This window comes from Coccinella septempunctata, chromosome 2 (assembly GCF_907165205.1).
Source record: "Coccinella septempunctata chromosome 2, icCocSept1.1, whole genome shotgun sequence".
Classification (NCBI taxonomy): Eukaryota; Metazoa; Arthropoda; class Insecta; order Coleoptera; family Coccinellidae; genus Coccinella; species Coccinella septempunctata.
The window spans coordinates 49,353,439-49,381,094 of record NC_058190.1 but is presented as its reverse complement, the minus strand read 5'-3'; the positions used below and the strand labels follow the sequence as shown (position 1 = coordinate 49,381,094).

At 38.2% G+C, this 27,656-nt stretch overlaps 1 protein-coding gene across 5 annotated transcripts in view; it reads right to left on the bottom strand.

Annotated features, from left to right (window-relative positions):
- The window catches only part of LOC123307552 (protein dead ringer), a 120,302-nt gene that overhangs the window by 73,344 nt on the left and 19,302 nt on the right, over positions 1–27,656 (bottom strand). For 3 of the 5 annotated variants that reach the window (XM_044889911.1, XM_044889915.1, XM_044889914.1), the window contains exons 2-3: positions 4,396–4,557; positions 500–742 (exon numbers count right to left, since the gene is read on the bottom strand). In XM_044889911.1, the coding sequence (XP_044745846.1) occupies positions 500–742; positions 4,396–4,557 (405 nt within the window). The remainder of the gene's footprint in view (positions 1–499; positions 743–4,395; positions 4,558–27,656) is intronic. The other 2 variants (XM_044889912.1, XM_044889913.1) reach the window with 2 other exon arrangements.

Below are 27,656 nucleotides of genomic sequence, written 5' to 3'. Positions count from 1 at the left end.
ACTGGATTTGGTATGCCTTCAATCAATTTGTATAAACTTCAATTAAGTTCGTCACATATTTTCCGAAGAGATTCGACATTGTGATAAAATACGTAATAACAGAAACTTTTACGTTGAACGGGCAACATAGCGTTGATTTAAAACCCAAAAATGTTTTGACAAGCGTCATAACCCCACATTTTCGTACTATACCGAGTGAAATGTGTCAAATTTCCATGGCCAACCGACTGCTAAAATAAAAGTGAATGGAGTATAGTATATGATTGTCATCGTATCCTTGGTAACGGCAAACGTCAAGGAAAGAGTGTCATTTCGCTAAAGCGACTCGACCGTTTCCAGAAGCGTCATCATCGAAGACCCAAAACCACGAGATAACAAACTAGAACTAATGAACTCGAACTACCACTACATCCTGGCACGAGCTCCGTCAAAAGGCTTTTTTAAGGCTTTTGTCGGATCGCCACCAAGTCTATTTGTACAACACAACAATACGACCTACCTGACGCACCTGTTTGAATTGCTCCTCGAAGGACCAGGTGGTCTGGGACGATGCGCTACCCTCTGAAGAGTGCGAACTGGCCGAAGATGGGGGTTGGGCGGCCTGGGGTTGCGTCATGGGAGGCAGAAAGGCCGCTGCGGGATGGGGGAAGGGGAACGGCGCCGGGACCTGGAAACGCTCCTGAAACTGCGCCATGTTGGTGAAGTTCAGCTGCCTTTCCAGTTGACGCATGTCGAATTCCTCCTGGAATGAACCAACTGACTAAAGAACTGCTGAGACGATTATAGTTTGGCACTTAATTCATATCAATTCGGTAAAACAGAAGAGGTTGCATCTAGAATGTATTGAAATCTTGGAACATAAATACATGGAATGGCCACTGCAGTGCCACGTATTTGTTGTGGTCATAGACATAGAGACATGGAATGTGCCTTCCCTTTCTATCTATGCATGAAATACGGTCAAAAAAAGTGACAGAGAGAAACTCACGTCGGGCATGCAGTTGTCTTCTTCCAGAATTTTGATTGGTCCACACTCACCTCTATGTGAACAAAAAAGAGACAGGTAAATGCCCGACGATCATTTCTCTGTTTCTATCAAAAAGCCAATTTCATACTGTCATTGCTCAGTCCATGTCTCTATGTCTATGGTTGTGGTACACACATTCGATGTTTCTCTATGTCTAGCGCTTTTCGTATTGAGAATTGACGTGACAATGATGTCAGATCTCAATTTGATTGGCCCACTAAGCCACTTTCTCAGTCCAGTCTTTGGACAACAACGAATGTTTATTTTCCATTCCCTGTATCTATGTTCTAAGTTAATTCATGTCAGTTGAAAAACATCGTTGCCAGTCAATATCATCCTAATACTGATAAATACGTGCCATTTTAAACTGGAACGTTATCCATACATGCTTCATGCCAGGAAATTTTTACATTTAAAATATTTCATTGGTTATAAGATATGAAGGATTTTAGAGGAGGGGTCAGGTTCGAGATGGCAAAAACCGGAAAAGGCATCATTTAATAATTTGCATAGCGGCCAAATCATCCTAATAAAGACTGGGGTATGCTCTAAATTTCTGAATGGAGCTGGAATGGTGATGAAAATTATCTATTGGCGGAGTTAAATATGAGGGTTCGGTTAATAATGAGTAATTGCATTCATTGTAATTATTGCAGGTAATGTTAGTGTGCCTTGAGAATGGCAGCTGTTACCAAAGGTAACTACCGCGAAATTGAATTTCGCCAACAAGTAGTTTCGCACAGGTTTTGCACTTTTTTGCAGCGTTTTTGAGTTTGTATCAGCGATTAGGCTTCGAAAGAATTTGAAGGCATTGAATAAGGCGACATTACAGTTATTAGTGAGATCGTTGGAGCTTGACAGTGATCTAGGTTCACATATGAGTGAAAAAACTTCTATACAGGGTGTTTCATTAGTAAAAAACCGGACAAACGTTCACCGAATTCATTCTGAAATTACTTTTTGAGGTATGCATCGATTTTGATCACTTTGTTGTCTTTTTGCAGCCTATCTTATCTAGTTCATCACCTGATATCGAGTCTGCAGGAATTTCAATTGAATTTGATGGTATAGGTAGAACTGAAACACTGAAAGTTATCTTTGAAAAATCGTGTTTACTCTCAGGAAGGAGCTAATGACGCGAATTAAACAGGAAAATGTTGAGAGAACATCAGGCTTTAAAAACTCTTTTAATGACCCATCATTGCTCCACTAATTATCTCCACAGGGTGTTCAGAAATTCAGAGGAAATTTCAACTTTCAGTTCTACCCTGTTTACCATCAAAATCAATTGATATCCCTGAAGACTCGATATCAGGTGGTAAACTACATAAAATAGGCTACAAATAAACAACAAAATTATCAAAATCGATGCAGACCTTAAAAAGTTATTCCAAAATGAATTTTGTGAAAAAAAAAATTCAGTCCGGTTTCTTTTTGTCCAAGAGAATATTTGACACACTATCATATTTGGCGGGTAATGTAGGTACTAAACAGTGAAAAATAGTAAATTATGTTGAATAAACTTTTCCGGCTACTACTACAGACGTAAAAGAATGGCGAGTGGTTTTTTGAGGCAAATCCACAGGAAAAGGTTAATCTCCTGGCATTCTTGATGTTAGTACATTCAAACTCGGTGGTTTCTTATGAATCTGAAAGAAATCAGACATAACACAAGGAATGCGTTTGCAGCAATGAAACCAAACGTAAAATTCTCGACGTATCAACATGATTCCCGTTTGTCGCGCGTAAAAAACGGACAAAGGAATGAATGGAAGGAAAATGTGGAAACTTGATTGTCGCTGAATAATAATCGGGTCGATTCAGACCCGTATCGAATCTGACGGAACACATAAACCATCGGGAATAAGCCAGGAATAGAAAGCTCGCACAATCTGGATCAAAGTGTATTCAATCCGAAGCGAAATTGTTCGAGACGCAATCAAGGAAATACGAGTAGTTTTGATCTCAATGTCACGCCTCCTGCACGGAACAGCGATTTTATCAATTTCGATTTTATCGTTTTCTTCCTTTTGCACACGAGACGCAGCGAGGAAACGTTTCCCGCACTGGCCATAACGAGCCTGAATTTGAGCAGATCTTTGATACGAATTTTCGGTTTCAGCAGAACTGCAGAAAACTGCATAAAGAACTGTCAATATCAGCACATCCTTCTTCCAATTGGGAACAAGGAATATCAGATTAGATATTCTGAAAAACAGTAGTTCCAACAGTAGATTCTTGACGTCAAAAGAATCACTTTTTTCCGAATTTGATTGATCTTTTTCGAACACAAGATATCACCCACGTCTTCCAGTTTACTCATTATGACCATAACGTACCATGAAAATACCGAAAATTCAAAGAACTCAACTGTTGAACTATGCTGGACGCTATCTTATGAATATTTGAAAGTTTTGTAAAATACAAGTATTCTTCATATTTTCTCGTATAATGCACAGTTTTCGGCTAATTTGATGTTCAAAACTTTTGAAAATTATAAGTGAAATTTTACAAATTGGGTAGTTTGGCTGAATACAACTCTGTTTTAAAGATCCACAGATTTGTAGTGTCACAGATTTAGCAAGTTATTCTAAAGGTTTTTTGTTTTTCCAGAGCTAGCACAGCTCATTATGAAAATTTAAAAGGGCTATATTTTTTTATCAGTTCCGTGGAAAAAATGGTATAGAAAAAAAGTGTTTCTTTTGACCTCAAGAATCTACTGTTGAAATATTTGTACGAGTCAAAGACTCACCCTGTATAAAAACGTTCTTACACGTCCATATTTGATTCCAGGGGGGCAACTTCTAATATATCAAATTCAAAACTTCAACCCTAAGTGCTACAACCTTAACCCCTCTATTTTGAATAGAGAAGATGGGGTAAGTGATGCCTAATTTGAAACACCTTTCTTCTTTGGGTTCAGCAATTTTAATATTTCGTTGCCACAGTTATACGAAGACACGTCCAAGGCATATTTTCCACAAAAACTATCAATTCAAACATCACATAGTTAGAATTGTTATTGAGTGGGTTCTATGTCTAGTGGACGGTCTACGTCAATCACCATGTATATTAGTGAAAGATTCTGAGTAAACTCAAAGAGAACAAAACGTTTTCATATAAATTGAGCGAGTAGATACATCATTTCGAGGGATCAAAAAGGATTCTTCAACTTTAGGGGGAAATGGCGTTGCTGGGGCATAAAATCAGAAATACCCTCACATAACAAAAGGTGGTAGAGTATCGTGACTAGGTAGGCGACGGAATACAATAAACACGTGCCGCAGACCGCACGCCAATTCTTATTGAAAGATGGCAACGCTCTCAGAAATGCCTAGATTGCCTAGTAGAATAAATTTTCTTCTTACCCCAGGCTTGATACTTCCAACTTGCATCTTCAACTTGGCTAGGACGTCACCATGCTCCGGAAGCATGCTGTTGTGAGGCATTCTGTTCTCCTCGCAGCTATCCCCATCTTCGTTGTCTCTCATGGAATCATCGCCGTCGCTGATTTCATCTTCATTGTGGGACTGAAAAAAAAAACATCCAGTTTAACCCAGAGAAACTTTGAGAACACATAATATAACCATTTGAAATTGTTTCATGAATTTCAACGAGTTTTACAATCGAGCTACCATCAATAATTTAATCCAGATTTTTGTTGTATCCCTTCATTTTCTGGAAAATTCAGTTATCCACAAAGGCTACAGTAAAAATTAAAAAATGCTTTTGAGGTGCCATTTTAAGGGAGTTCTATCTGAGAAGAGCTTCTCCAAAAAAAAATAGGAATCATCCCTTTAATTTTGTCATTTATACGCCCTGTAAAATCCTCATTTGATATCGATATTTGGGTGTCCACATAAATCGGATATGAATTAACAGAAACATAGATCCGATGGGGAGGATCAAGTATTTTCTTGATATTTTTTTTCTCCAGTTAGGAAGAGAAACTTCCTGATCCAAATCCGATTAGGAACACTTCATCAATTCCGAGAGTTGCAATTCAAAAGCGGAGAACGCCTTTTTTGTTAAGTTCAACAATGTGGGATTGCCGACAATCAATTTAGAGCAAAAGAGGGATGACCGATACAAACCCTTATTCCCAGAACGTTGCAGGCAGGCGGTCGAAGTTTTTCATTGATACTTTACAAGAAATCGTAGGTTCTTACGTTCCATGTGGCCATTTCATGGCTCCAGAGCAGGGTTGGACTTCGAAGGAAACATTTATAGATCAGTGGACTTAATTGAGTTAACTATTAAAGTTACGTGTCATACATATCTACAAAAGGAGGAATATTTTATAGTGGCTCATAAGAATCTATTTATACCGTATACTTGAGAAAAGTTCAAGAGAATGTGAAGAATTTCGGAAAATATCAGAACAATATAAGAGAATATTTTGGGCCCCATAAATTCAAGGATTATGAATACAACCCTGTCGATGGTTCTTTAACATTTTGCAGATGTGGACAAGACGCCAATTGTCGATACCCTAGGCTAGGGCCTCTCGGATTCAATTGTTTCCTGTAGACTGGGGTACCACCACTCACTTTAGGCTGGTACTTGGGTTAATTTATAACATATCACCCAATGTCGGGTTGCAAATTAAGGGATGATGTTTTCAGGTCTGCAGATCACGATTTGGTTTGAGATTTGGGCATTTGGGGGAAGAAAACAAGACTTATGTCATTTTTTGTTGTTTTAGAGTGGGTACCAAATAAAATAACTTATGAGTATATTATGTATGTAATGAAATCATTCTCACGGTGAACGAATTGAAAAGAAAACAACTGCGTGGCGTGTTTTAGTTGGGAGACCCGGTATCATAAACGAGTTATTTATTAAATTATAATTTGTTGCAATATGATGATAACTTATTCAATTAAGAATCGAAATAACACATAATGCAATTTGATGAAATTGGATTACACTGGATAAATCACGGTAGTATTGCGTTGCTAACTCTTATCGATTAAACGGAACCCTTCTAAGTGATTTCCATTTCCTCATTTAAATCTACAAGAAAACGGAAGATCGCATGGTCAGGTTACGTATATCAGATGACCGTTGAAAAGGTTCACCTAGCTCTATGACTGGAGATTGTACGAGAGGTGTTGAAATCAGGTGAAAACTAGGGAAACTAGGAAAGTTTATTTCTAAAGTGTCCCTATCTTCCATAATCTTACGTCTCTTCACAAATCCATATGAATATTCAATACATATATTCTTTATTCAACACTTTTTTCCAATACCATATTTTCCTATTCAGCCCTGATAAAAAGATATAGTAGCCTTTTTATGTTTTCATAATTTCCACACACCTGTGGATCTTTTAAACAGAGTTTTATTCAGCCAAAATGAACAATTTTGCAAACACAGATACATTTTAATTTTTGAATATTAAAGAATACTTTTATTTTACAAAACCGTTTTTATTTTACAAAACGTTCAAATATTCATTAGATAGAGTCCAACTTAGTTTCAAGAGTTTGGATCTTTGAATTTTTGGTATTTTTATGGTACGTTAAGGTCGTAATCAAAAAACTGGAAGACGTGGGTGATATCTTTTGTTCGAAAAAGATTCACAGAACAGAACAGCTGTATCTTTTAAACCGAGCCGATTCGGAAAAAAATTGTATAGGAAAAAAGTGTTTCTTTTGACCTCAAGAATCTTCTGTTGAAATATTCGTACGAGACAAAGACTCGCCCTGTATATTAAGAACCACATCGATTCGAATACCAACCAATATGGAATAGATACGGTTCGGATATCTTTGACAGACTGTTCAAATAACTAGTCTTCTCCTTCAAGGAGTTAAACGCACCGTCCAAGAATTAATACGATGACAACGAAGACGAAGACGACCTCATTTTGGGTAAATATTGTTCTAGCCACCTTCTATCCATTTTGTATGCGGAGGATCGGGATTGAACAAGGGTGGTCCCTGTTCGATTTCCACCATAAACACACCCTGAATTTGTATGCAGGCCATTATGGGACGCTGCTGGCGTCAACAATCAGATTCGGTTTTATATTGAAGGTCTACCCTGTTCAATTTCATATGTGGCCCACTATGAGAGCAGGGTTGTCTCTTCTCCAGGGGTGGAATGACCCATTTCGAGAATCGATAGAACGAATTCTCAGGATCCAGTTACAAAATGGAAAAAAAAATTGCCTTCTTTGTGGGCAGATTTTTTCCATAAGTCAATTGCGTCAAGTGATACATGTATGAATCATTAAGCTCAAGGAACGCACAGATTACTGTTGGTATGCATCGATGGTAGATTAGCAATATTCCAAACTGAATACGCCTCTGGCGTTAGGATACTATCAAGATTTCAGTTGCCAAGTGTCGATTTGACAAATGTGCCATTCATCCCAATACCGACATATTTCGACCAGATACTGCATTATCGTCACCAACGAAACCAAGTATGATTATCCTGGTATTTCTGATGAATAGCAACTATTCAATGGAGATTACACATATCGTATAGTATCCCAGGTTCCTCTATTTACCTGAATAATTATTATCATTAATGGAATAACGGAACGAGGTAGAATGATGTTTATTGTCTTATAAATGTTAAAAGTGACTTTTCCAGGAAGTGTAACCGATACACAACCAAATCACAATGACCAATTGCAGAAGAATGAGTCACACAAGGTTTCTGTTCAATATACCTCGACTTAGAACACCTAGATACATTCATTTCGAACGATTGCTTCGACTGTGAGAAATCGATTGAAAAGATCGCTTCTTATGTGGGGTTCGGAATGAAATCCATGGATTGTCATTCAGCAAGAAAACTTTTAATAATCAATTCCTTGAAAATTGAAATTGAAGAAGCATCTGGTTACTTCTTAGACTTTCGGAATTTCATGTTTTGAAAACTGCTTGAACTAGATTCATAAAATATCATTTCAGCTATGCCTACGTCGAATTTCGAGAGATTTTTTCATGCGAAAAGCTGGGAGGTTCAAAAAAGCCTGAACGATATTTCATTGGTGTTTTGAATGTCCACAAATGAAAATTTGGAGGGGCTAAAATAATTTTTTCCGACTGTATGGATGCAAAACTTTATCATCAGACTCGTAAACCAAAACGTGGTGGATAATAACTCTCAATGGGTTGCTTAAGCTCTGTTGTAGTTTGATCACTATGTGTATTTGTAATCCGAGCAAGTGAAGACTTAGTGGAGTTGGATGCATCGAAGAATATTCACCCTTCCTCGTTCTTAATCAATAAAAGAGTGGTATTCGGATGTATTTCGATACTTAGCGATAGATTTCGAATCCTTAACGACAATCTCAGGTATTAGCCATACGATACGCTCTTAGGTTTGATTTCAAAGAAATCCACGACAAGAACGTATCAGGTTCTAGTTTCAAGTCGAGTAGGACACATTTATTCGTTTGCAAATGTAATCTAAGGCTATGATACACTTATTTCTAATATCTCACTAAATTTAACTCAACAAGATGACCACAGTGAATAAATTCTTTCCATTCTTCCAGAATGCCTCATTTTCCTCGTAATTCCTAGGATTAACAGTGTATGAACCAATTAATAAAACTAAAATAAGAGCTCAAACCATCGAAAAGTTAATGGACCGTTCTATATCGAATTCTCCCCTAATTTGCATATAACAATCGTGCACCATTTTCTATCGGCATATGCAATTATAAAATAATAATAGCGACAGCTTTGCGTGTTCGGAATTTCATGCGAAAAATAAATGTGAGATTAATAATTCAGATGGGGCAGGCAGTAAGGTTTGCACGTCAAATTTCAACATCACGAGTGCAATTGCAATTACGGCAAATATTCAAAATGGCGAACGTAACCGAAAGATAACATCAGATGTGAAACCTGCCCTTCGTAGAACATAAAATTTATCGAATGCGATACTTGCCAGTCGTTAATATAAATTGAAATATAGGAAGCTCATGTGGGGTCGATAATAGAATTGAGCATGGAAAAACGATGCAATTTAAAACTAGCTACCTGCAAAATATCAGAACCCTCGACATAATTCGGCCTGTTTCACTTGGATCAATCGATTGGTCCATAGCTAGTACCTTAATTCTCTTCGACTGACAATAATCCAAATATCAATATTTCTTACTCGGGGTCATAAATGAACCATCCATTCTACCGACCATTGGTGGTACCATTCTTATCTCTCTCGACTTCAGACGAATGACCTTCAGGGTTCTTTACAGAGGGGACATACCAACAATAAAAATGGTCTTTATATCAGCTCCAATTTTCGTGAATACAGGTACTTTTGGGGTAATAAAACGAAGATATATGGGATAAGAAGGCCATAAAATTATGTCCAGCATGGCCAATCGGAGTTTATAAAGAGGATTTATGCAGCAATTGTCATTTTATTCCTACGGTACCTACCACAAAAACCCAACAACTACAAGAATTCTTCATTTTCGGTTCGATACTATCGTTGAATATTCCTAGAATTCATTGAAACGTTCAAATTCGTTTATACCAGCGTAATGGGTTCTTTTATCGAAGGCAATTAAAACAGGAATAACGAAACGAAATTGATAAAACGTGCAATAATGTAGAAAATTTCGATATACCTATGGACGATAGCAAACATTCTTGCTATGACTTATCAACGCCATAAATAGTATTATTTCATTATTGATGCTAGCAATATAGAACAAACAATTTGAGCCATAATGGAATGAGATCTCATTCTAAATTGTTGAGTGTTCTATACAGGGTTGGGCGTAAGTCTGGGATAAAATTCAAGCGATTTTCAATAACACTCATTTTCTGGCAATAAAATTGGGTGTTTTTCTTCAACTCCTTAGCGACAACCCCATCCAATTTCCATTTCTCAAATGTAAACATACACAATGGGTGGGCTCATTGGAAATATTGGTTTTTTTTTCAATTTTGTGGTTATCAGACAAGTTTTCATTGAGCAATTGATAGAAATCAGATATTTTAGGCGGTGCCTCTTATTTTTTACTTCAGCTTCGACCAGAGCGACAGGACAGACACAGTGTTTTATTAATAAATTCCATAAAACGATCTCCAGCAATTTGAACTCCAAATGGGCAAAAGGGTTCATCGCAAATATTTGTTCACGTGTTCCCCGACCCAAAGCTTCAATCCAGTCGTAAGGTCGAAAATCCAAGATTTTAAAGTCGTCTGTCGTCCTTTATCAAGTTGATGTTGACACAGTCGACCAATATTACAAGGGACAAGTATTTCAGATTACTTATATAATTGATGTAGGTACCTAACCTCCTAAGATCACTCAGCAACGTTTGATATCGTAATACTGGTAGAATTTTATCAGTATTTCGAACCACTTGTTCTGATCGAATTTTATCTAGTGGTCTATGAAGTCCAACAACAGTAAGAGTAAATGAAATCAACAAAATTCAATATTTCGGTCAGAATTAACATCTTCAGACGCAGGAAGAGTTGTTTCATTTGGGACACCCAGGATAATCCAAATAGTTCGAAAAAATTAAAGGAAAACAATTAATGAAACTCAAATTGATCTATCATTTGTCTATCACATTTAAATCTATCAACACTTCTGGTCCGTTCAACAAAAGAACAATGACCAGGTTGGATTTGAATAACAATATGGAAAAACAAGCCACATCTTCGGTGCTGCCCCCTGTGGCACAATGCCCATACAGATCTGTTTCTCACGGGTCGCTTAGTTCCCCTTTGAAAAATGGGCACCACTCGCCAAAGATCTCTTGCGACACATCAGCCAGCAAGCCGACGCGCTCTACTTGGAGTAATTCCTTTGAACTAATCTCATACCTCAATCATTTTTATAACATACGCCCAAGGTGAGATTCGAAATGCTCCAGAAATAGATCAAATGGCTCGCGTATGATGTTAACGGGGATCGACTGGTTGCGAATTCCTGCTCGAACATGCTGAAAAACGGAATGGGTTTGATGGCAATTCGCTCGACAAAATATATGGATCTTCCTGTGTAAGGAACGTGGCTTGAACTTGACCGCTCTGCCTATCATCCACTCTTTGTTATTGCTTGATAAAGTAGATAAAGCTTTTGATTTCTGGTGAATGGATATTTGTGGACAAGAATCGGCAACTTTTGGAGCGTTCACACAGGACCGTCCTAGTGGGGGTGCAATTGAAAGGGGCAGCAGCCCCCGTTAAATAGTACAAAATATATCGACCCCGGTCATTTCATTGACTAATTCGAGATCGTAGATTACGAATATGCAATTAGATTTCTTGTAGGATCAGTATTTCAGGAAATAAATCACTTTTAGTGGAAAATTTCGAAAAAATTGGTAAACTTTGAGGGGCTCTAGCAGCCAGAAAAAGGGAATTAGACATATGCTGATTTTTTTTATGATAGATGGATCTTCTGCAAATAGAAAATTCTAATTTTCATTCACCTACCGCGAACATTTTAGATTTCATGATTCTTTCCGCGAAGGTTCACATTTTCCAACTTTTCATCGACCATAACTTGAAAAATAAATTTTTTTAAAAATATCTGTTTGCATATTCGTTATCTACGCCCTCGAAGTAGTCGACAGTATGCAGTATGAATTCGGTTTCGATTGGAGACCAAAAATATTTTTCACAAAAATCGCAGTTTTTCCATGCATATGTATGGAAAATTCGAAAAATTTTCGATCTTCCCAATTTCCATCAAAACTGGAGTATTTGCTGAATTGAGGGTGTAGATCACGAATATGCAAACAGAATTTTGCTGAAAGGACTAGTTTTCAAGTTATGGTCGATGCAAAAATCGAAATTTTGGACCTTCGCAGAAAAAACCATAAAATCTAAACTGTTCACGGTAGGTGTATAAAAGTTGGATTCTTCTATTTGCAAAGGATTAATTCATCACCAAAAAAATCAACATATGTCCAGTTCCTCTCATCTTGCTGCTAGAGCTTCTCAAAATTGTCCAATTTTTCAGAAATTTATTTCCTGAGATACTGATCCTAGCAAAAATCTAATTACATATTTGTAATCTACGACTTTGAATTAGTCAAAAAAATGACCCGGGTCGATATAGTTCGAAAAATAAAAAAATTTCGAATAATTTCGTCTGCTACTTATGAATGGAGTCAGTTTTCCCATAAAAATCCTCATTTTTTTTCCTCGCCTCGGCTTTGAAACTGAACATCCAGCATCCAGAACGACCATTTTCGATCTGTCACTTAATCGCAATACACAACCATCAAGTAGCGAGAAATTGCTCAACAAAATCCGCCAATTTCTCCTTGTCCAACTTGGCAGGATCTTCATCGCATCCGTAATGATTTCATTCGATCGAATACATCATCCAGAATGGCCCCGATCTCCTCATCCGAGACTTCCGAAGTTTATAATTAAATTGTCCTTTGGTCTTAATGAAGTTTTTAATTCTCGTTTTGAAATCCCAGTGACAGGGCACATGTGCTAGCAGCTTCCCTGATAGACAAGAACATTCGGTCTCTTGGGCAACGAAAATAACCTGCGTGCCCCACTAGACTGACACTTTTTATAATGTTCATTAATCAAATGTGCAAGTTGAAATATGGCCGGTCTCCCTGGCTTATACTCGCGTTATTATACGAATCGAAGAAAGGATGAGACGCTGTCATAACCGTGCAAATTCAGCCGCGATTATAAAGGAAATTATTCTTGGATATCCAGGAGAACACGAGGTGTAATTCTTCTTGAACGTTCCTCTCTGCCTCTTAGTTGCGCTAAGGGCCAGCGCACACTTGAGAGACGCCTACAGAAGTCACTGACATGTTTGGAAAATGATTAATATGAAATTTTTTATTGCATGTCAAAATATGCTCCATAACTACCTTTTCAGACCCACCAAATCTCATTATCATATCTAGACCGATTTTTCACATCAATTAAAAAATTTTTTTAAGGAAAACTTCAACACTCAGTCCATTGGATGTCGAAGCATTTATGGGCCAAAGTTATATAGAAAACTGCTATTAATTTTCAGTGATTTTTTGGGTCTCAAATGAGCAAGGAGTCAGACCTCACAAAAATGACTTATTTGCTTCTCTGTCCCAAAATTAGGGTTTTCTATTACTGCCTAGGATATAAAGTGCACAGCAGTTGTTTTTTAGATTCTAGACAACCAAAAACTTGGTGGATCAATACAGAATTGCACTCCAGAAAGCCCTTCAAAGTGAATTAGTAAATGATAAATGGAGAAACGGAAAAAAATTATTTTCTCGTGAACATTTTCAGATATTTGGAAGTTCGAAATGGAAACATAGGTTTTCGAACACGCTGAATCAATTGCGAGCAATTCCGAGAGCCTATCTATCTTCGTTCAGATTTTCATCTTGGAAATGGCATTTTTCAAAATTTGCTAATTTCAATCTGCGATATCTCCTGTTATATCCATCTGATCCTACTGGGATTTCCGGTTATAATCAGCGTTGCCCAGGCTTCCACCCTAGCACAGAAACTCCAGTTCGAAAATCTCGATTTTTTGGGTCAAAAATGAGCAAGAGGTTTGACTCCCCTAAAATGACCTATTTGCTACTCTGTCTGAAAATCAGTGTGTCCCTTTATTGTCGTAGGATATGGAGCTCATACAAGTTGTTTTGAAGATTCGAGAAAACTAAACAGTTAATGGTTCGATAAAGAATTGCATTCCGGAGAGCCCTTCAAAGTGAACTTGAAAATGGAAAATGGAAAAACGAAAAAAAATTTTTTCTCGTAAATAGTGTCAGGTATTCGAAAGTAAGTTATGAAACTATAGGTTTTCGAACACGCTGAATCTATTGAGAGCAATTCCAAAAGCTTATTCCTCTTCGTTCAGATTTTCATCGTTGAAATGGCATTTTTCAAAAATTGCAAATTTCAATCTGCGATATCTCCTGATATATTCCTCCGATCCAATTGAGATCTCCAGTTCCTATAATCAGCGTTACCAAGGTTAGACCCTCGAACAAAAACTCGATTTCGAAAATCTCGATTTTTTCGGGTCAAAAATGAGCAAGGGATTAGACCCCCTAAAATGGCCTATTTGCTATTCTCTCTAAAAATCGGGGTATCCTATTGCTGTCCTATGAAAATAGTTTTGGAGTTCCGAGAAAACCAAACAATTGATGATAAGATAGGCAATTGAACTCCAGAGAGCCCTTCAGAGTGAACTCGAAGATGAAAAATGGAAAAATAAAAAAAATTATATCTTCTCGTGAACAGTGTCAAATATTCGAATGTTTGGTATGAAAATACGGGTTTTCGAACACTCTCAATCTATTGCGAGCAATTCCGAAAGCCTATCTGCCTCCGTTCAGATTTTCATCGTTGAAATTGCAAATTTCAATCTGCGATATCTCCTCTGTTATATTTCTCCGATCCGATTGAGATCTCCGGTTTTGTCATTCAGAATCACCTAGGAAAATTTGTCGTTTGTCGTACCTATTCACTAACACCCTGTATATACATAGTAGAACTGCTGTACGCTATAAGAAGTAGACCAATGAAGTTCGTGAAAAAGTTCCCACTTTTGAGACCCCATACCTCAGAACTCATGTTCCACACGAAATATTTATGTTCACCTAGTGCATTTTTGGCCCATCTTCAGTAAACACCCCGTACAGCATCGTTCGCCGAGTTCAAACGGCTGGTAAATTGGCAATTTGGTGCCGAAAGACTCTGGTGCGCGGAGACGACTCGTTGAAACCAAAGCGATCGTAATATCCCGCAATTGAAGATGGCGAGAGTTATTCCCTGAGAAACGGGGTATTTTGACGGTAACCTGAACGGTAAATCATGAAGGTTAATCCCCGATCGGACGTAATTTGCCTCAATCTAATTGGCATTTAATGCGCCGAGAGAGATGCGCGGCGCCAAACACATGCCGCACGTCGCTGCAGGGACATCAAAAGGGAAGTCTAAATTTATGAGTAGACTTTGTTGGATTAATTTCTCGGAATGGATCCGATTTAATTTTAATTTCGTGTCATCTCGACCGGGCCCACGAAGCTGGCGCGCATCGGGGGTTAATGAAACGGCACGGAGATCTAGATGCGAGACTTTTTTCGGCTCTCGGACGCTCTAATTTTGAATTTCCGACGATGTTTTCGGTCGGAGCGTTCGTGGGTTGGGCAAGAGTCGAAAAACGACGCGAATTTTACACGAGGGTTCTCAACTTCTTCCATAATCTTCGAAATCTTTAAGTATTTCAAATCGAAATAGAATAAAATATGGTTGGAGCAAGCCTTGAACCCGAAGCATCTAAAGTCGATTGGATGATCTCGAGTCTTAGATCTGACTTTCCGAGCTCAATGTAATTCTTTGAAATTAATCTAATCTATCCATGAACAAGTCGAAAAAGGAGCCATCGACCTTGGAATTCACTACGACATATACGAGGATATATTGAAAAATTCTTAGCCTACTATAGAACCAAACAGAATTTCAACGTCAAAATATTTTATTACTCAACATATTCTGCTCTTAATTTGATACATTTATTACAGCGAACCTGCAACGTCTCTAGACCTTTCAAAAAAAATGTTTCTTCTTGGTCTGCAAACCAAACCTCCACAGCTTTTATTACATCCTCGTTGGAATGAAATTTACGACCCTTTAAAGTTTTTTCCAGTTGAGGAAAGAGATGATAGTCGGATGGAGCCAAATCTGGTGAATAAGGGGGGTGTTCTAGTACTTCAAACCCTAAATCACGAATTTTTTGCATGGCAACATGAAATTGGTGTGCAGGGGCGTTGTCCTGCAAAAACAAAACACCTTTGGATAGCTTTCCGCGTCTTTTCTCTTTAATTTATTTCCGTTGAGTGGTCAGTTATGTCGAATAGTAATCTCCAGTTATTGTTCTACCCTTATCCAAAAAATCAATCATGATTACTCCATGGCATCCCAAAAAAACTGAAGCAAGAACTTTTCCAGCAGATTTTTGGACGCGAAACTTCTTAGGTCTTGGAGAACCAGAAAGTCGCCATTCCATCGATTGCTGCTTTGTTTCTGGATCGTAGAAATGTACCAAAGTCTCATCCATAGTAACAATTCGGTTCAAGAAGTCTACATCGTTTTCAAATCGAGCACAGATCGAACGCGATGCTTCTACCCTTGCACGCTTTTGGTCAACATTCAAACATTTGAGGATCCATTTTGCAGCAAATGTTCAAATTGACGTGAACGATAAGATGATCGCGTTCGTATGAAATATTCAGTGTTTCAGATATCAGTTTTAGCCCAATTCAACGGTCTGATAAAATCATGTCATGAACTTCATCGATATTTTCGGGGACTGACACAGAAACTGGCCTTCCCGATCGGTCATCATCTTCAATGGAAAATTTACCACTTTTAAAGCTTGCAGTCCAATTTTTCACGGTCGCATACGAAGGACATTGATCAACAAGGATATTAAGCATATCTTCGTAAATCTGCCTACCTCTTGACCCTTTTGAATACAGGTACTTGATGATGGCTCGATACTCCAATTTTTCGATTTTCACAATTTCGGTGGACATCTTCTTTCTTTTAATTTATTGCGTAACTCTGGTTTACTTTTTTGACTTCAAACTCAGACTGACACTTCTAATGAGCTATTGTTCGTTGCTATGGTAATGCAATATTCAATGGTCTTGGATCAGTACGATTGTTCTAAAATCGTTGTGTGTACGCTAATAGTAAGAAATTATGAAAATCAGGTAATGTTCGATAAACGCTTTTTCAATTCACGTCGATAGGAATGATAATTTAAGATCGATCTTTCCAGTATCGCGACCTGTAGCGTGTGTACTATAGTTCAACGAACCAACAACGCCTGGCATAATTAAGCATTACTCGCATGATGTCTTCTGATACTGTCAATTTTTGACGAACAGCTGTAAGATGAAAAGTCGATGTGAAATTTCGCAAACCCCCAGGGCACGTCATTACCGGTATTCTTATTGATTTATTTTCGACAGAATCCACGGATATTCGTGATGCACATTGCTACCGTTCCTCAAATTGCTGAGGCAATTTGACCAAGCGTCTTCTATCGAGGCAACCCTATGATTAAAGTGATTAGGTATGTCTGTTAGTGGAACAGGAGAACCTGAAGAAGTTTGGCGTGGCTGTGGATGGAATCGTCAAACTACGCATTTTATGATGTTAACACTTCTGGTTTTGGGGAAAGATGGTCATCTATTTGAGTCAGTATTGAAGGGAACCTATATACAGGGTGAGTCTTTGACCCGTACAAATATTTTAACAGTTGATTCGTGAGGTCAAAAGAAAGACTTTTTTGCCATACCATTTTTTCCGATTCGGCTCGGTTCAGAAGATACAAGCTGTTGAAAAACCATGAAAAAATGTTTTTTTTAGTTATATCTCACAAAGGGTTTCATCGAATGAAATGAATTTCGGAATACAGTTTCTCATTTATTTGATGAATCTTTTTCGAGCACAAGTAAGCAGCCACGTCTTCCAGTTTTGTCATTATGTCCATTACGTACCATAAAAATACCAAAACTTCAAATACCAAACTCTTGAAACTAAGTTGGACGCTATCTAATGAATATTTGAACTTTTTGAAAAATAAAAGCATTCTTCATATTTTCTTGTATACTGAGCATTTTTCGAGTAATTTGATTTTCAAAAATAAAAAAAATTCTGTGAAATTCGGAAAATTCAGTACTTTGACAGAATGCAATTCTTTTTAAAGGATCAACAGATGTGTATACTTCATTCAAATTTATTTTAGCAGTCGGTTGGCCATGAAATAATTTTCTCAAGTTTTTGTAACTAGAACGAAGTTAGGTTGGCACTCATGAAATGTCGTTAATGTCATAACGCCGTTGCCACAACTAATATCAATTTTTATTACGAAAATGCCGAAAGTGATTGAAAAAAGAGACAGGGTTTCAGGAAGTGCTATTTAGAATTCAGGTCCGCTCATTCAAATACCCTGATATTCTAAAATCCACAATACGTCAGACGATAGCGAACATATTCAATGTAAGAGAATTTATATAATGTTTCATCTGAATCTAAACGACTTATATTTCAGCTGGATATTTCCACAATCAGAAAGATTGTGAATGAAGAGGATGACAAAGAATTTCCTTCTATTGGGAGACCCAAAAAAGTGGTGGCATTTGAGAATTTTGTGTTTGAGTGAATTAATGCGAAAAGAGATTCGACATTGTGATAAAATACGTAATAACAGAAACTTTTACGTAGAACGGGCAACATAGCGTTGATTTGAAACCTAAAAATGTTTTGACAAGCCTCATAACCCCACATTTTCGTACTATACAGAGTGAAATGTGTCAAATTTCCATGGCCAACCGACTGCTAAAATAAAAGTGAATGAAGTATAGTATCACAAATTGGGCTAGTTATTCGGAAGGGAATTTTGTCTTTCCAGGGGTGCATGGCATAGCTCATTATAGAAACTTAAAATGGTTTTATCCTTTCGTCAGGGCCGTATCGGTAAAAATGGTATAGGAAAAAAGTGTTTCTTTTGACCTCAAGAATCTACTGTCTATATATTTGTATTATGAGTCAAAGACTCATCCTATATAAGTTCCTATGTGAGGTGTATTCCGAGAGCCACTATTGTGACAGTGAATTTTTTTTTTACACCAAACCAGCTGGTGCTGAAGGTTCAGAAAACCTTGAAATATGTAATATATATGATGACCACCGTTCGATCGACGAAATTTTAGGGGCCAAAGTCAAAATCTACAGCAATTCTGACAAACTGCAAACTTTACACCCCCCTGGTTGCGTTCACAAACTTACTCTGAGTAAGCTCTGATTACTCGAAGCGTTCACAAACGTACTTTTAGTTCCTCAGAGTATGCTCTCTGAGTATGGCCATACTCAGAGTAACTTCATGAGTAACTTTGTGAACGTACCCCTTGAAAGCCTAAAATTCATTTCAAATGTTTTCAGCTGTCCCTCACCTCACATTTTCATTGAAGACATCTTAATTACTTCTTGACATTGAGAATGAACTAGTGAATATCAATTTCTTCGCACTTGAAGAAGATAACCATGAATCATTGCAAGATTTCTCCATGCAAACATCGACATTATTTCGACCGATTTAAAAATAACCCGATGAGTGTTCGATCCTTGTTTATATTCGAAATTGACGCTCCCAAATCTTCAATATTGACATCTCGAACACAGATATTTCCGCTATTGGAGAAAATTATTTATTCTCTCATTAATTAAACATCGAGGAATAAATGGAATAGGCGATTATTTGTTCCCAGTAAATACCTGAAAATGTAATGATTCAGACCAGCGGATATGGACTTCTCAATTGTCGATGATTAAATTTTTCTCGAACCATTCACGACTCACAATATCGAGACAATCATCCATGGAGTACTCTAAATTTTCAGATGTTGACAACGCAATACTTTCCGAAACCTTTTTCAAGCTTAATCTCCGAAATATTTGGACAATTTTGTCGGTACATTCTCGAGTCATATTTTTTATGGATCTGAAATAAATCCTCGAAAGCTGTATTCCAAAAGCCTTCTGAGAATTTCATCAATACAGGTAAAAGCAAGAATTCAAAGAACCAAAACGAAATGAGTATTCAAATGACATCGATGGCTTGTTATTCTACCTGTTAATACCTTGGAATAATAGAAAGCATCCCTTGACTTACCAATTGCTCAGTTCAATAACTGAATCTCTTGATGAAGCATGAAAGATTTTAATGGGTATTGTCACTTTGGAATGTTTAACAACTGATGAGATATCAAAAGCAAGGAAGTGGGCAGTCGAAAGCTTCTTTTGTTGGAAGATTGAAACAACAAAAAAGGAAAAGAAATCTGGGTACAAGTCACGTTGATCTGATACGAAAAGGATTATGAAGATATCTTTTTTGCAAACAGAACAAAACAATATTTATTTCAAAAATAAATGGAAGAATAAGACAATTAAAACGTCGTTATCATACTTCTTCATCTCTGTTAAAAATTGACAGGGGAATTCGACGATAAAAAATGAAGATTGTAAATTTCGTGAATTATAGTTCAAGGGAAACGTTATTCATTATGATAATCATCCTTATGAGACAGACTAATGAGTGCTTAGATCTCGAATCACTGTATTCAAGATATCAATTACTGAAGTAATTATGCAATCAGCACAAACTGATTATTATAAATATCTCAATTTCTCCAATGATAGTAGAATTGGTTATGGGATAAATCAGCAATCGAATAATACAATTAAATTACGGAATTCGAATCGTTATTTTTCGCAATTAGAATTTCGTTCTCGGATACGGTTGAGCGATTATCCATAACTGTTTCATATCTGGTTGTGATCGTGAATTCCATTACTCTCCCATAAAATCGATGGAGCCGATATCACTGTGAAATGTTGAAACACAATGAGGTCCATGCAGAGACAAAATATCTCATAATCAGACAATAAAGGCACAATCGAGAATTAATTATGAACGAAAACACGTCTGAAATCTCATTTATCAGTCGCCGATAAATAAATCAATTTTATTCCAGAACAGGGGCGCGCTGTTCTGACAGGATCGACACAGTTTGTTCATTTCATGTCAGATTTGAACCAATTCCATCAGAGGTCCACAGAGAACGTTTTTTTGGTATCCAGCCTTCAACAAGTTCACATTAGGTGAAAGCAACATTTGGTTATTGTTAGTAATATCGGTTTCTCATTACAAGCAAGAAAGTGTCGAGTCAGAACTACTGAACTCGAACTTATAACCTTCAACTTCTGTCTGTGGAGGGACCAAATCACAGAGGTAAGTGTGTCGTGTGTAGCAGAGAAGGAGGAAATCCATCACCTAGTTTGACTTTTAATGGAGGGGCGGTCTGAAATATTCGCATCTATAACACGAGTGGTTTTTGCTTCCTCAGTGAATGAATGCGTCAACTATGCATGAAACCATCCTGGAGCCAAGTATTTTCACCCTTAACGTGCTGTAAACTATGGCGCTCTAGAAGAAATAAGTTTGTGGAAGCGTGTACCGTTATTCTACAACAAAAGAACAAAACCTGTCTGCACGCGCTAGACTTTCTTACCTACAGGTAGGTACAAAGGGTGGTGCCGTATTGGAAACATCGTGTGAAAAGGCTGCAAATTTTACAAGTTGGTTTATTAGTTTCTAACACACTTGTCATCTAAAAATTTGTTAGCATTCTCAATTTGGACATTGAATATCAATACATTGGTAATAATAAAAGTGTAGTAAGTAAAATAAACGATTGGTCATTGGTCTAGCTTCTAACCTTCACTATTCATGAAATAAGTGCATTATTTTCTTCTGTGATGTTTTCTCAAACTTACTTTATTTAAATAAAGTGACAGAATCAATAAATTTACTAAAACGTATTTCTGGGAATATAATTGTTCAAGTCAGGATAAGAAAAAATCAGTTTTTAACCATATCAACTGAGTGGTTTTTGTGTTTTCGAAAAATTGTGTTTTCTAGCTGCAATTGTTCGTCGTAGGATACATTATGAAGAGTTGTTTCAATTTATTCATCATGTCTGGAGTGAGAAGACTAGAATATTTTCAACAGTTTAATGGGGGGCCATGAGGATACGAATCATACTGAGTACAGTAGGGGTATTGGATTTTTGTCAGATGGAATCAAGAAGGCCGTGCACGAAGAACTAGATGAACAAGACGTGGCAGCAGATCGACCCCACTTCAAGATCGCCGCCGACTTTTAGATCTACGGGAACGCTTCACGTCCACAAAGTCAACTGAGGATCAATGGTTCGCAGAGCTTGGCAGGTCAATAACAATGCGAACTGTTTATGGCCAGATAAGAAGTTTTGGATAAACTACATACCAAAGATTATAGAGTTAGGTTAGGTTAGCCAACTCTACAGGGTGAGTTTTTGATTGGTACAGATATTTTGACAGTAGACTCTTGAGGACAAAAGAAACACTTTTTTCCTGTATCATTTTTTCCGAATCGGCTCGGTTTTAAAGATACAGGCTGTTGAAAAACCATAAAAGAATGTCATTTTTAGTTATATCTCACGAATGGTTTTATCGAATGAAATGAATTTCGGAATATAGTTTTTCATTTATTCTATTGATCTTTTTCGAATAAAAGATATTACCCACGTCTTCCAGTTTTCTCATTATGATCATTACGTACCATAAAAATTCTAAAAATTCAAAGAACCCAACTCTTGAAACTAAGTTGGACGCTATCTAGTGAATATTTGAACGGTTTGTAAAATAAAAGAATTCTTCATATTTTCTCGTATAATGCGCCGTTTTCGAGTAATTTGATGTTCAAACATTAAAAAGTATCTGTGAAATTTTAAGAATTGGGTACTTTGGCTGAATACAACTCTGTTCAGAAGATCCACAGATGGGTAGTATCAAAGATTTAGCTAGTTATTCTGAAGGTAATTTTGTTTTTCCAGGGGTGGCATAGCTCATTAAGAAAAATTAAAATGGCTATATCTTTTTATCAGGGCCGAATTGGAAAAAATGGCATAAGAAAAAAGTGTTTTTTTTAACCCCAAGAATCTACTGTTGAAATATTTGTACGAGTCAAAGACCCACCCTCAGTTTGTCCTACCGCTCATTCTTAGGCAGTGAAGTGATCAACTGGCTTGGTGCAGAGTACTGATGAACGGGTTAGTTTCGACGAATTTCAACGGAAAATTGAGATAGCATCATGAAATGGACAAATTTATCGTATAAACCTGGAAAAAGCAGGATTTTACACGGTCCCATTTATCGGTAGACCGCGCACGCCACTGCGACCAATCCCGATTAAGATAATCGCACCGGAGGAATCGAAATCGCGACTGTCTCCCCACGATACCGATACCGATCGGTATTTTCTCGATTCTTTCCGTGCCCTCGCCCGGATTCGATCATCATTCATCCGGACTAATCGATTACGTTCCGACATTTGACAATCGGACAAACACCCCGATTCCGAACATTTCGATGCAGCCAATCTATCGGACCAATTTTGAATTATTCATCTTTCTCGATCGCGATGCACATGCTCTGAGAGGACGCAAGTTTTGCACGAGAGATGATATTAAACGAGATAAGATCAACAATTCTCGATATGAAACTTCTAGTTGGGAAGCCCAAGAGGAAAATTAGCTTTATTCTGGACATCCTGTGTATGAATGAATGAATGGTTTATTGGTGTATCAACAATTGTAAAAATTGTTTCCACAAGTCAGGTAAACATCAACATCAACACAAGTTTATATAGAATATACACACTTATTGTAAAAACGACAAGACGTGACCATATACTTACAAATTGAAACTTAACAAATAAGATGAACAAAGTTACAATCTCATGACTTCCAGAACGAATTAAACTCATCAATCGAATAAAAAACATTGTCCAACAATATTTCCTTAATTTGCTTTTTAAATTTGACATATGAAAGGTTTCTCAGCTCGGCAGGCAGTCTATTATATAACGACGCTGCACAGTACTCCGGGTTGCTTTGGGATTTTTTCAGTCTCAAGAAATTTTTTCTGATTAGGGATTTATTTCTTGTGTCATATTCGTGTACGTCGGATTGCAAAGGATAATGCTTGTCGCTGCCGTGGATGTAAAGTAAGTTTTCTAGAATAAAGATTGATGGAAAAGTTAAAATTCTCAACTTTTCGAAAACTTGCTTGCAGTTCTCCCTATCCTCCCAAAATTCTTATCGTACGTCTCTGCAATCTGAAGACTGATTCGCGTCGAGCACAGTTGCCCCAAAGTAGGACAGCATACCTCAGTTTACTCTCCAAGAGAGCAAAATAGACCAATCTAAGTGTTTTCTCGGACAGCGAACAGGAAAGAACCCTTAGGGCAAGTATATTTTTGCTCAGACTGGATCATCAACACTCCAGGTAAGTGAAGCGTTCAGATACACGCCCAGGAACCTAACCGTGCTGTCATTGTCTACATCACATCTCTTTCTCAAACTCAGGGTCAGAGATTGTGTCTTATCTTCATTCATACTGAGACCATTTGCTGTAAACCACTCCAGAGCTCCCGACAGAGCCACCCGCGCTCTCTCGGCCAAGTCTTCGAGGTCACGTGATCTAACCTCAAATGTTGTATCATCCACAAATTGGGTTGTCTTAACTTCAGGCACATATTCGGGCAGATCGTTAATGTATATTATGAAAAGTACAGTAAGTGTATCGTTGACAGACAGAATGTTTACTAACTCATTCATTCATTGCTGTATCCCGTTACCGAGAATAAATCTACAATAGACTCAAAAACAAGACTATCGGTGCGATCAAACCTACAATTTCTTAGGGCTACCTGCGGCTGACCGTCCTAGTGCAATAAGTTTCGTGAATCGTTTGGACAAAAAGTCATCCACGTGTTTACTGATGGATCAAAATCAGAAAGGGGCACCGGCATTGGCGTATATGGACCTAAATTGAGGATCTTCAAAGCCCTTGGAGGTGAACCCTCTATTTTACAGACCGAGACACTGGCTGTTTACGAATGCGCTCAGGAGTGTCTTAAAATGAACCTCAAAGGTTTTATCTATATCACCACGGACAGTCAGGCCACGCTGAAGTCCCTGGAATCACACTGCCAGAGATCTATGCTGACATGGGAGTGCCGTAATACCATGAAGCAACTGGCCAGAGACAACCAAGTGGCTCTACTATAGGTACCAGGGCACTGTGGTCTTGAAGGAAACGAGAAAGCCGATGAACTAGCAAAAAGAGCATCAAAGTTAATACCTGCTGGACCTGAGCCTTCTGTGGGCTTGGAAAGTACCAATACAAGGCAGCGGTCCAACAATGGGAGTTGAACAACAGGCTAACCCTCTGGAAAAACATTCCTGGACTTACTCAGTCAGAGATATTCGTGATGATTTCCCGATCTACACCATAAAACTCTTAAAGCTGTCACGAGCTGAGCTTCGAGTGATGGTGGGACTGCTGACAGGGCACTGCCGGTACAAATATCATTTGCACCATATGCGTAGGTCAGCAGAAACAGCTGAACACATGGTATGCAAGTGTCCAGAGCTGGCGGACCTAAGAACTACGTATATGGGGAAACCAGTCCTAGATACTCACGAGGTAACGGCTAAGGCCCCTAAGGATGTTATCAGTTTTATCAACACCATTGACGACCTTCTTGGGTTCCTATGAATGAGTAGGGTAGAGAACCAAAGATTTTCATGTTCGCAGTATCCGAAAGATTATAATATAATGGGGCTACTTGTGACTGTGTGCCCTTCTGTGACTGAAGAGACCCAACCCTGACCTACAGATCCTTCCACACTCCGGGCATGGATAGTCACCAACCAGCAACCAGACTGGCCGCCGCTGTATTCTTCTCGAGTCTCCATTATAACTGTGCACCATAGACCTCCACTGTGACCTGTCTAACGCTAGTTGTTCCCAGTTATGATTGGCATTAACTGATTTTAGGGATTGATGCAGTATATCCTTAAACCGCTTATACGGGTCTCCTGGTTTCCGAGCTCCCTCTATCAATTCGCCATACAGAGCCATTTTGGGGAGTCTTGTGTCTTGCATCCTCAGAATGTGGCAGCTCGCTCCATCTGAGTCAAGCCCTCGTTACTTGAGTCCCAATTGTTATACAACTCGCGCGCTGCAAGACTTCTGCATTCGAAACTTTGTGGAACGTTGTTGCGTTTGTTCAAGCTGTTTAATGTGTCGCCTGTACGGCGTCCAGCTTTCGCTTCCGTAAAAAAGCGTTGGGTGGACCACTGCTTTGTAAACAGCTGCCTTGGTCTTCAGACTGAGGTGGTGATTTTGAAACACTCTGCCCCGACTTATCCTTCCAACGGTTACTAAAGCATTGAAACATTACGACTGGTATTGTCGAAAATTTCACAGTTTCTGATACCACAAGGCCTGGATGACTGCCGGCGCCCTGTGCCCCCCCAACTGACGCCCCCCTTGGCGATAAAACGGCGCACCTCGTTTTATAAATTCAATTATTCAAATCTAGAGGTGCACCGTGCCAGACAAAACAAATATTCAAATGTTGCCTATAAATACTTGGTGACAATATTAAAATGAAACCGTATATTAATACTGCTGTAATACCGTCCGGACCCCCCGCTGACCGCCATGATAAATCAATTCCCTACATCGCTGAACTAATAGTGTCCTAGGCGCCCCACCGGGGGTACCTGCATTATTTATGACAAATTTTAAAATCTCGCCCGCTGCCTACGCGCCGGCGGATCTAGATTTGTAGCAAGTTGGCTTTATTGGGTTACTTTTGGTTTGGGACATCGAGTTTTAGAGTTGGGGGCATAAGTGAAGGGGTAGAAGTTGGGGGGTGAACACAGAAAACAATTATGAAGAATGATCACGCCTAAACGGGGAGGCAATGAATAAAATAATAAGGATAAATTCAGATGCATACCACCCGACGATATGAATATCGACAAGTTTTACGATCTGAATTGAGCTAGCCAATTTGCCATCGTCAAGGCCCCAAATGGAGTACGTTCCACGGTGGGACGTACTCCATTTTGAGTCCTCATTTCGAAACATTAGACGAACTTTCGTTTCTTTGAATGCAAACTTTCATTGAATTTGTTCTTTTTGAATTGGAAAGAGGGTTTTGTCAGTAGAATCTACGTATAGAAGTGACTAAGATAAGATAGTTCAAGTTTCAAATCTTCAACTTCAAAGACAAAAAAGTTATGAGAACTTTTCGAAATCGTCAGAATCCAAGTTTTTGTTTATAATTCAAACTCTAGAAATGATGAGCCGGTTCTGTTTTCAGATGTGGATTAGTCATGAAAAAAGAGCTAGAGAATGTGTCATCCGTTTTCTTCTAGCTGCTTTAGTTATCGAGATCCCCCCAGTAGACAACGAATTTTGCCCACCCTGTACTGTTGAAATATTTCTAAGTGTCAAAGACTCACCCTGTATATAAAATCGTTCTTCTTTTTCCTTTTAATTATCCAATTCAATCCGTTCATCTACAGTTTACGAACACCTTTAATTTTACTCAGATTCTTTTCGGTTTAAAATAATAAAAAGTCAACTAAGAGGGTTACAACTTTCTAAGGGTCACTTCCGCCCTGAAATAAATCCCCAGAAAAATGCCATTTCCGGTGTGTCTATCGCTGAAATGTCTGATGGCAGATCTCGAATGCCATAAATTCCGATCCAAACCTATTTTCCACGCCAATAACGAAGGACCTAATGTCGTATATCTCCTACCATCCAGCATTGCACAATTACTGTACGTTTAGGTAAGTGTTTTTATTTGCCACCGACTGAATCGCAATAAACCGAATCGACAAGTGTCCTATTGTACGGCCGCAATCAACCAATCGATTCGATGATGAAAATTGCTCAATCGTTGTTCGAGCGATCCATTAAGGTTTAGTGCTATCATAATTCGACTTTTCGTTTACGTTACATGAATAATTTCCATTTCGTGAGTTTTCGATGTTCGTTCTAGGCGAAAACTGCTAATCGTGCCCGTTTAATTAACGTCGTTTCGTTTCGTAACAGTATGGGCCGTTGTGTTCCGCGTACTTAGAATGATGCTGACTCATCGAGCGAATCTAGGAACACTGAGATGGTTGAGCGATTTTTTTCAATTTTGATTTGAGGTTACTCGCACAGGTTTTGCA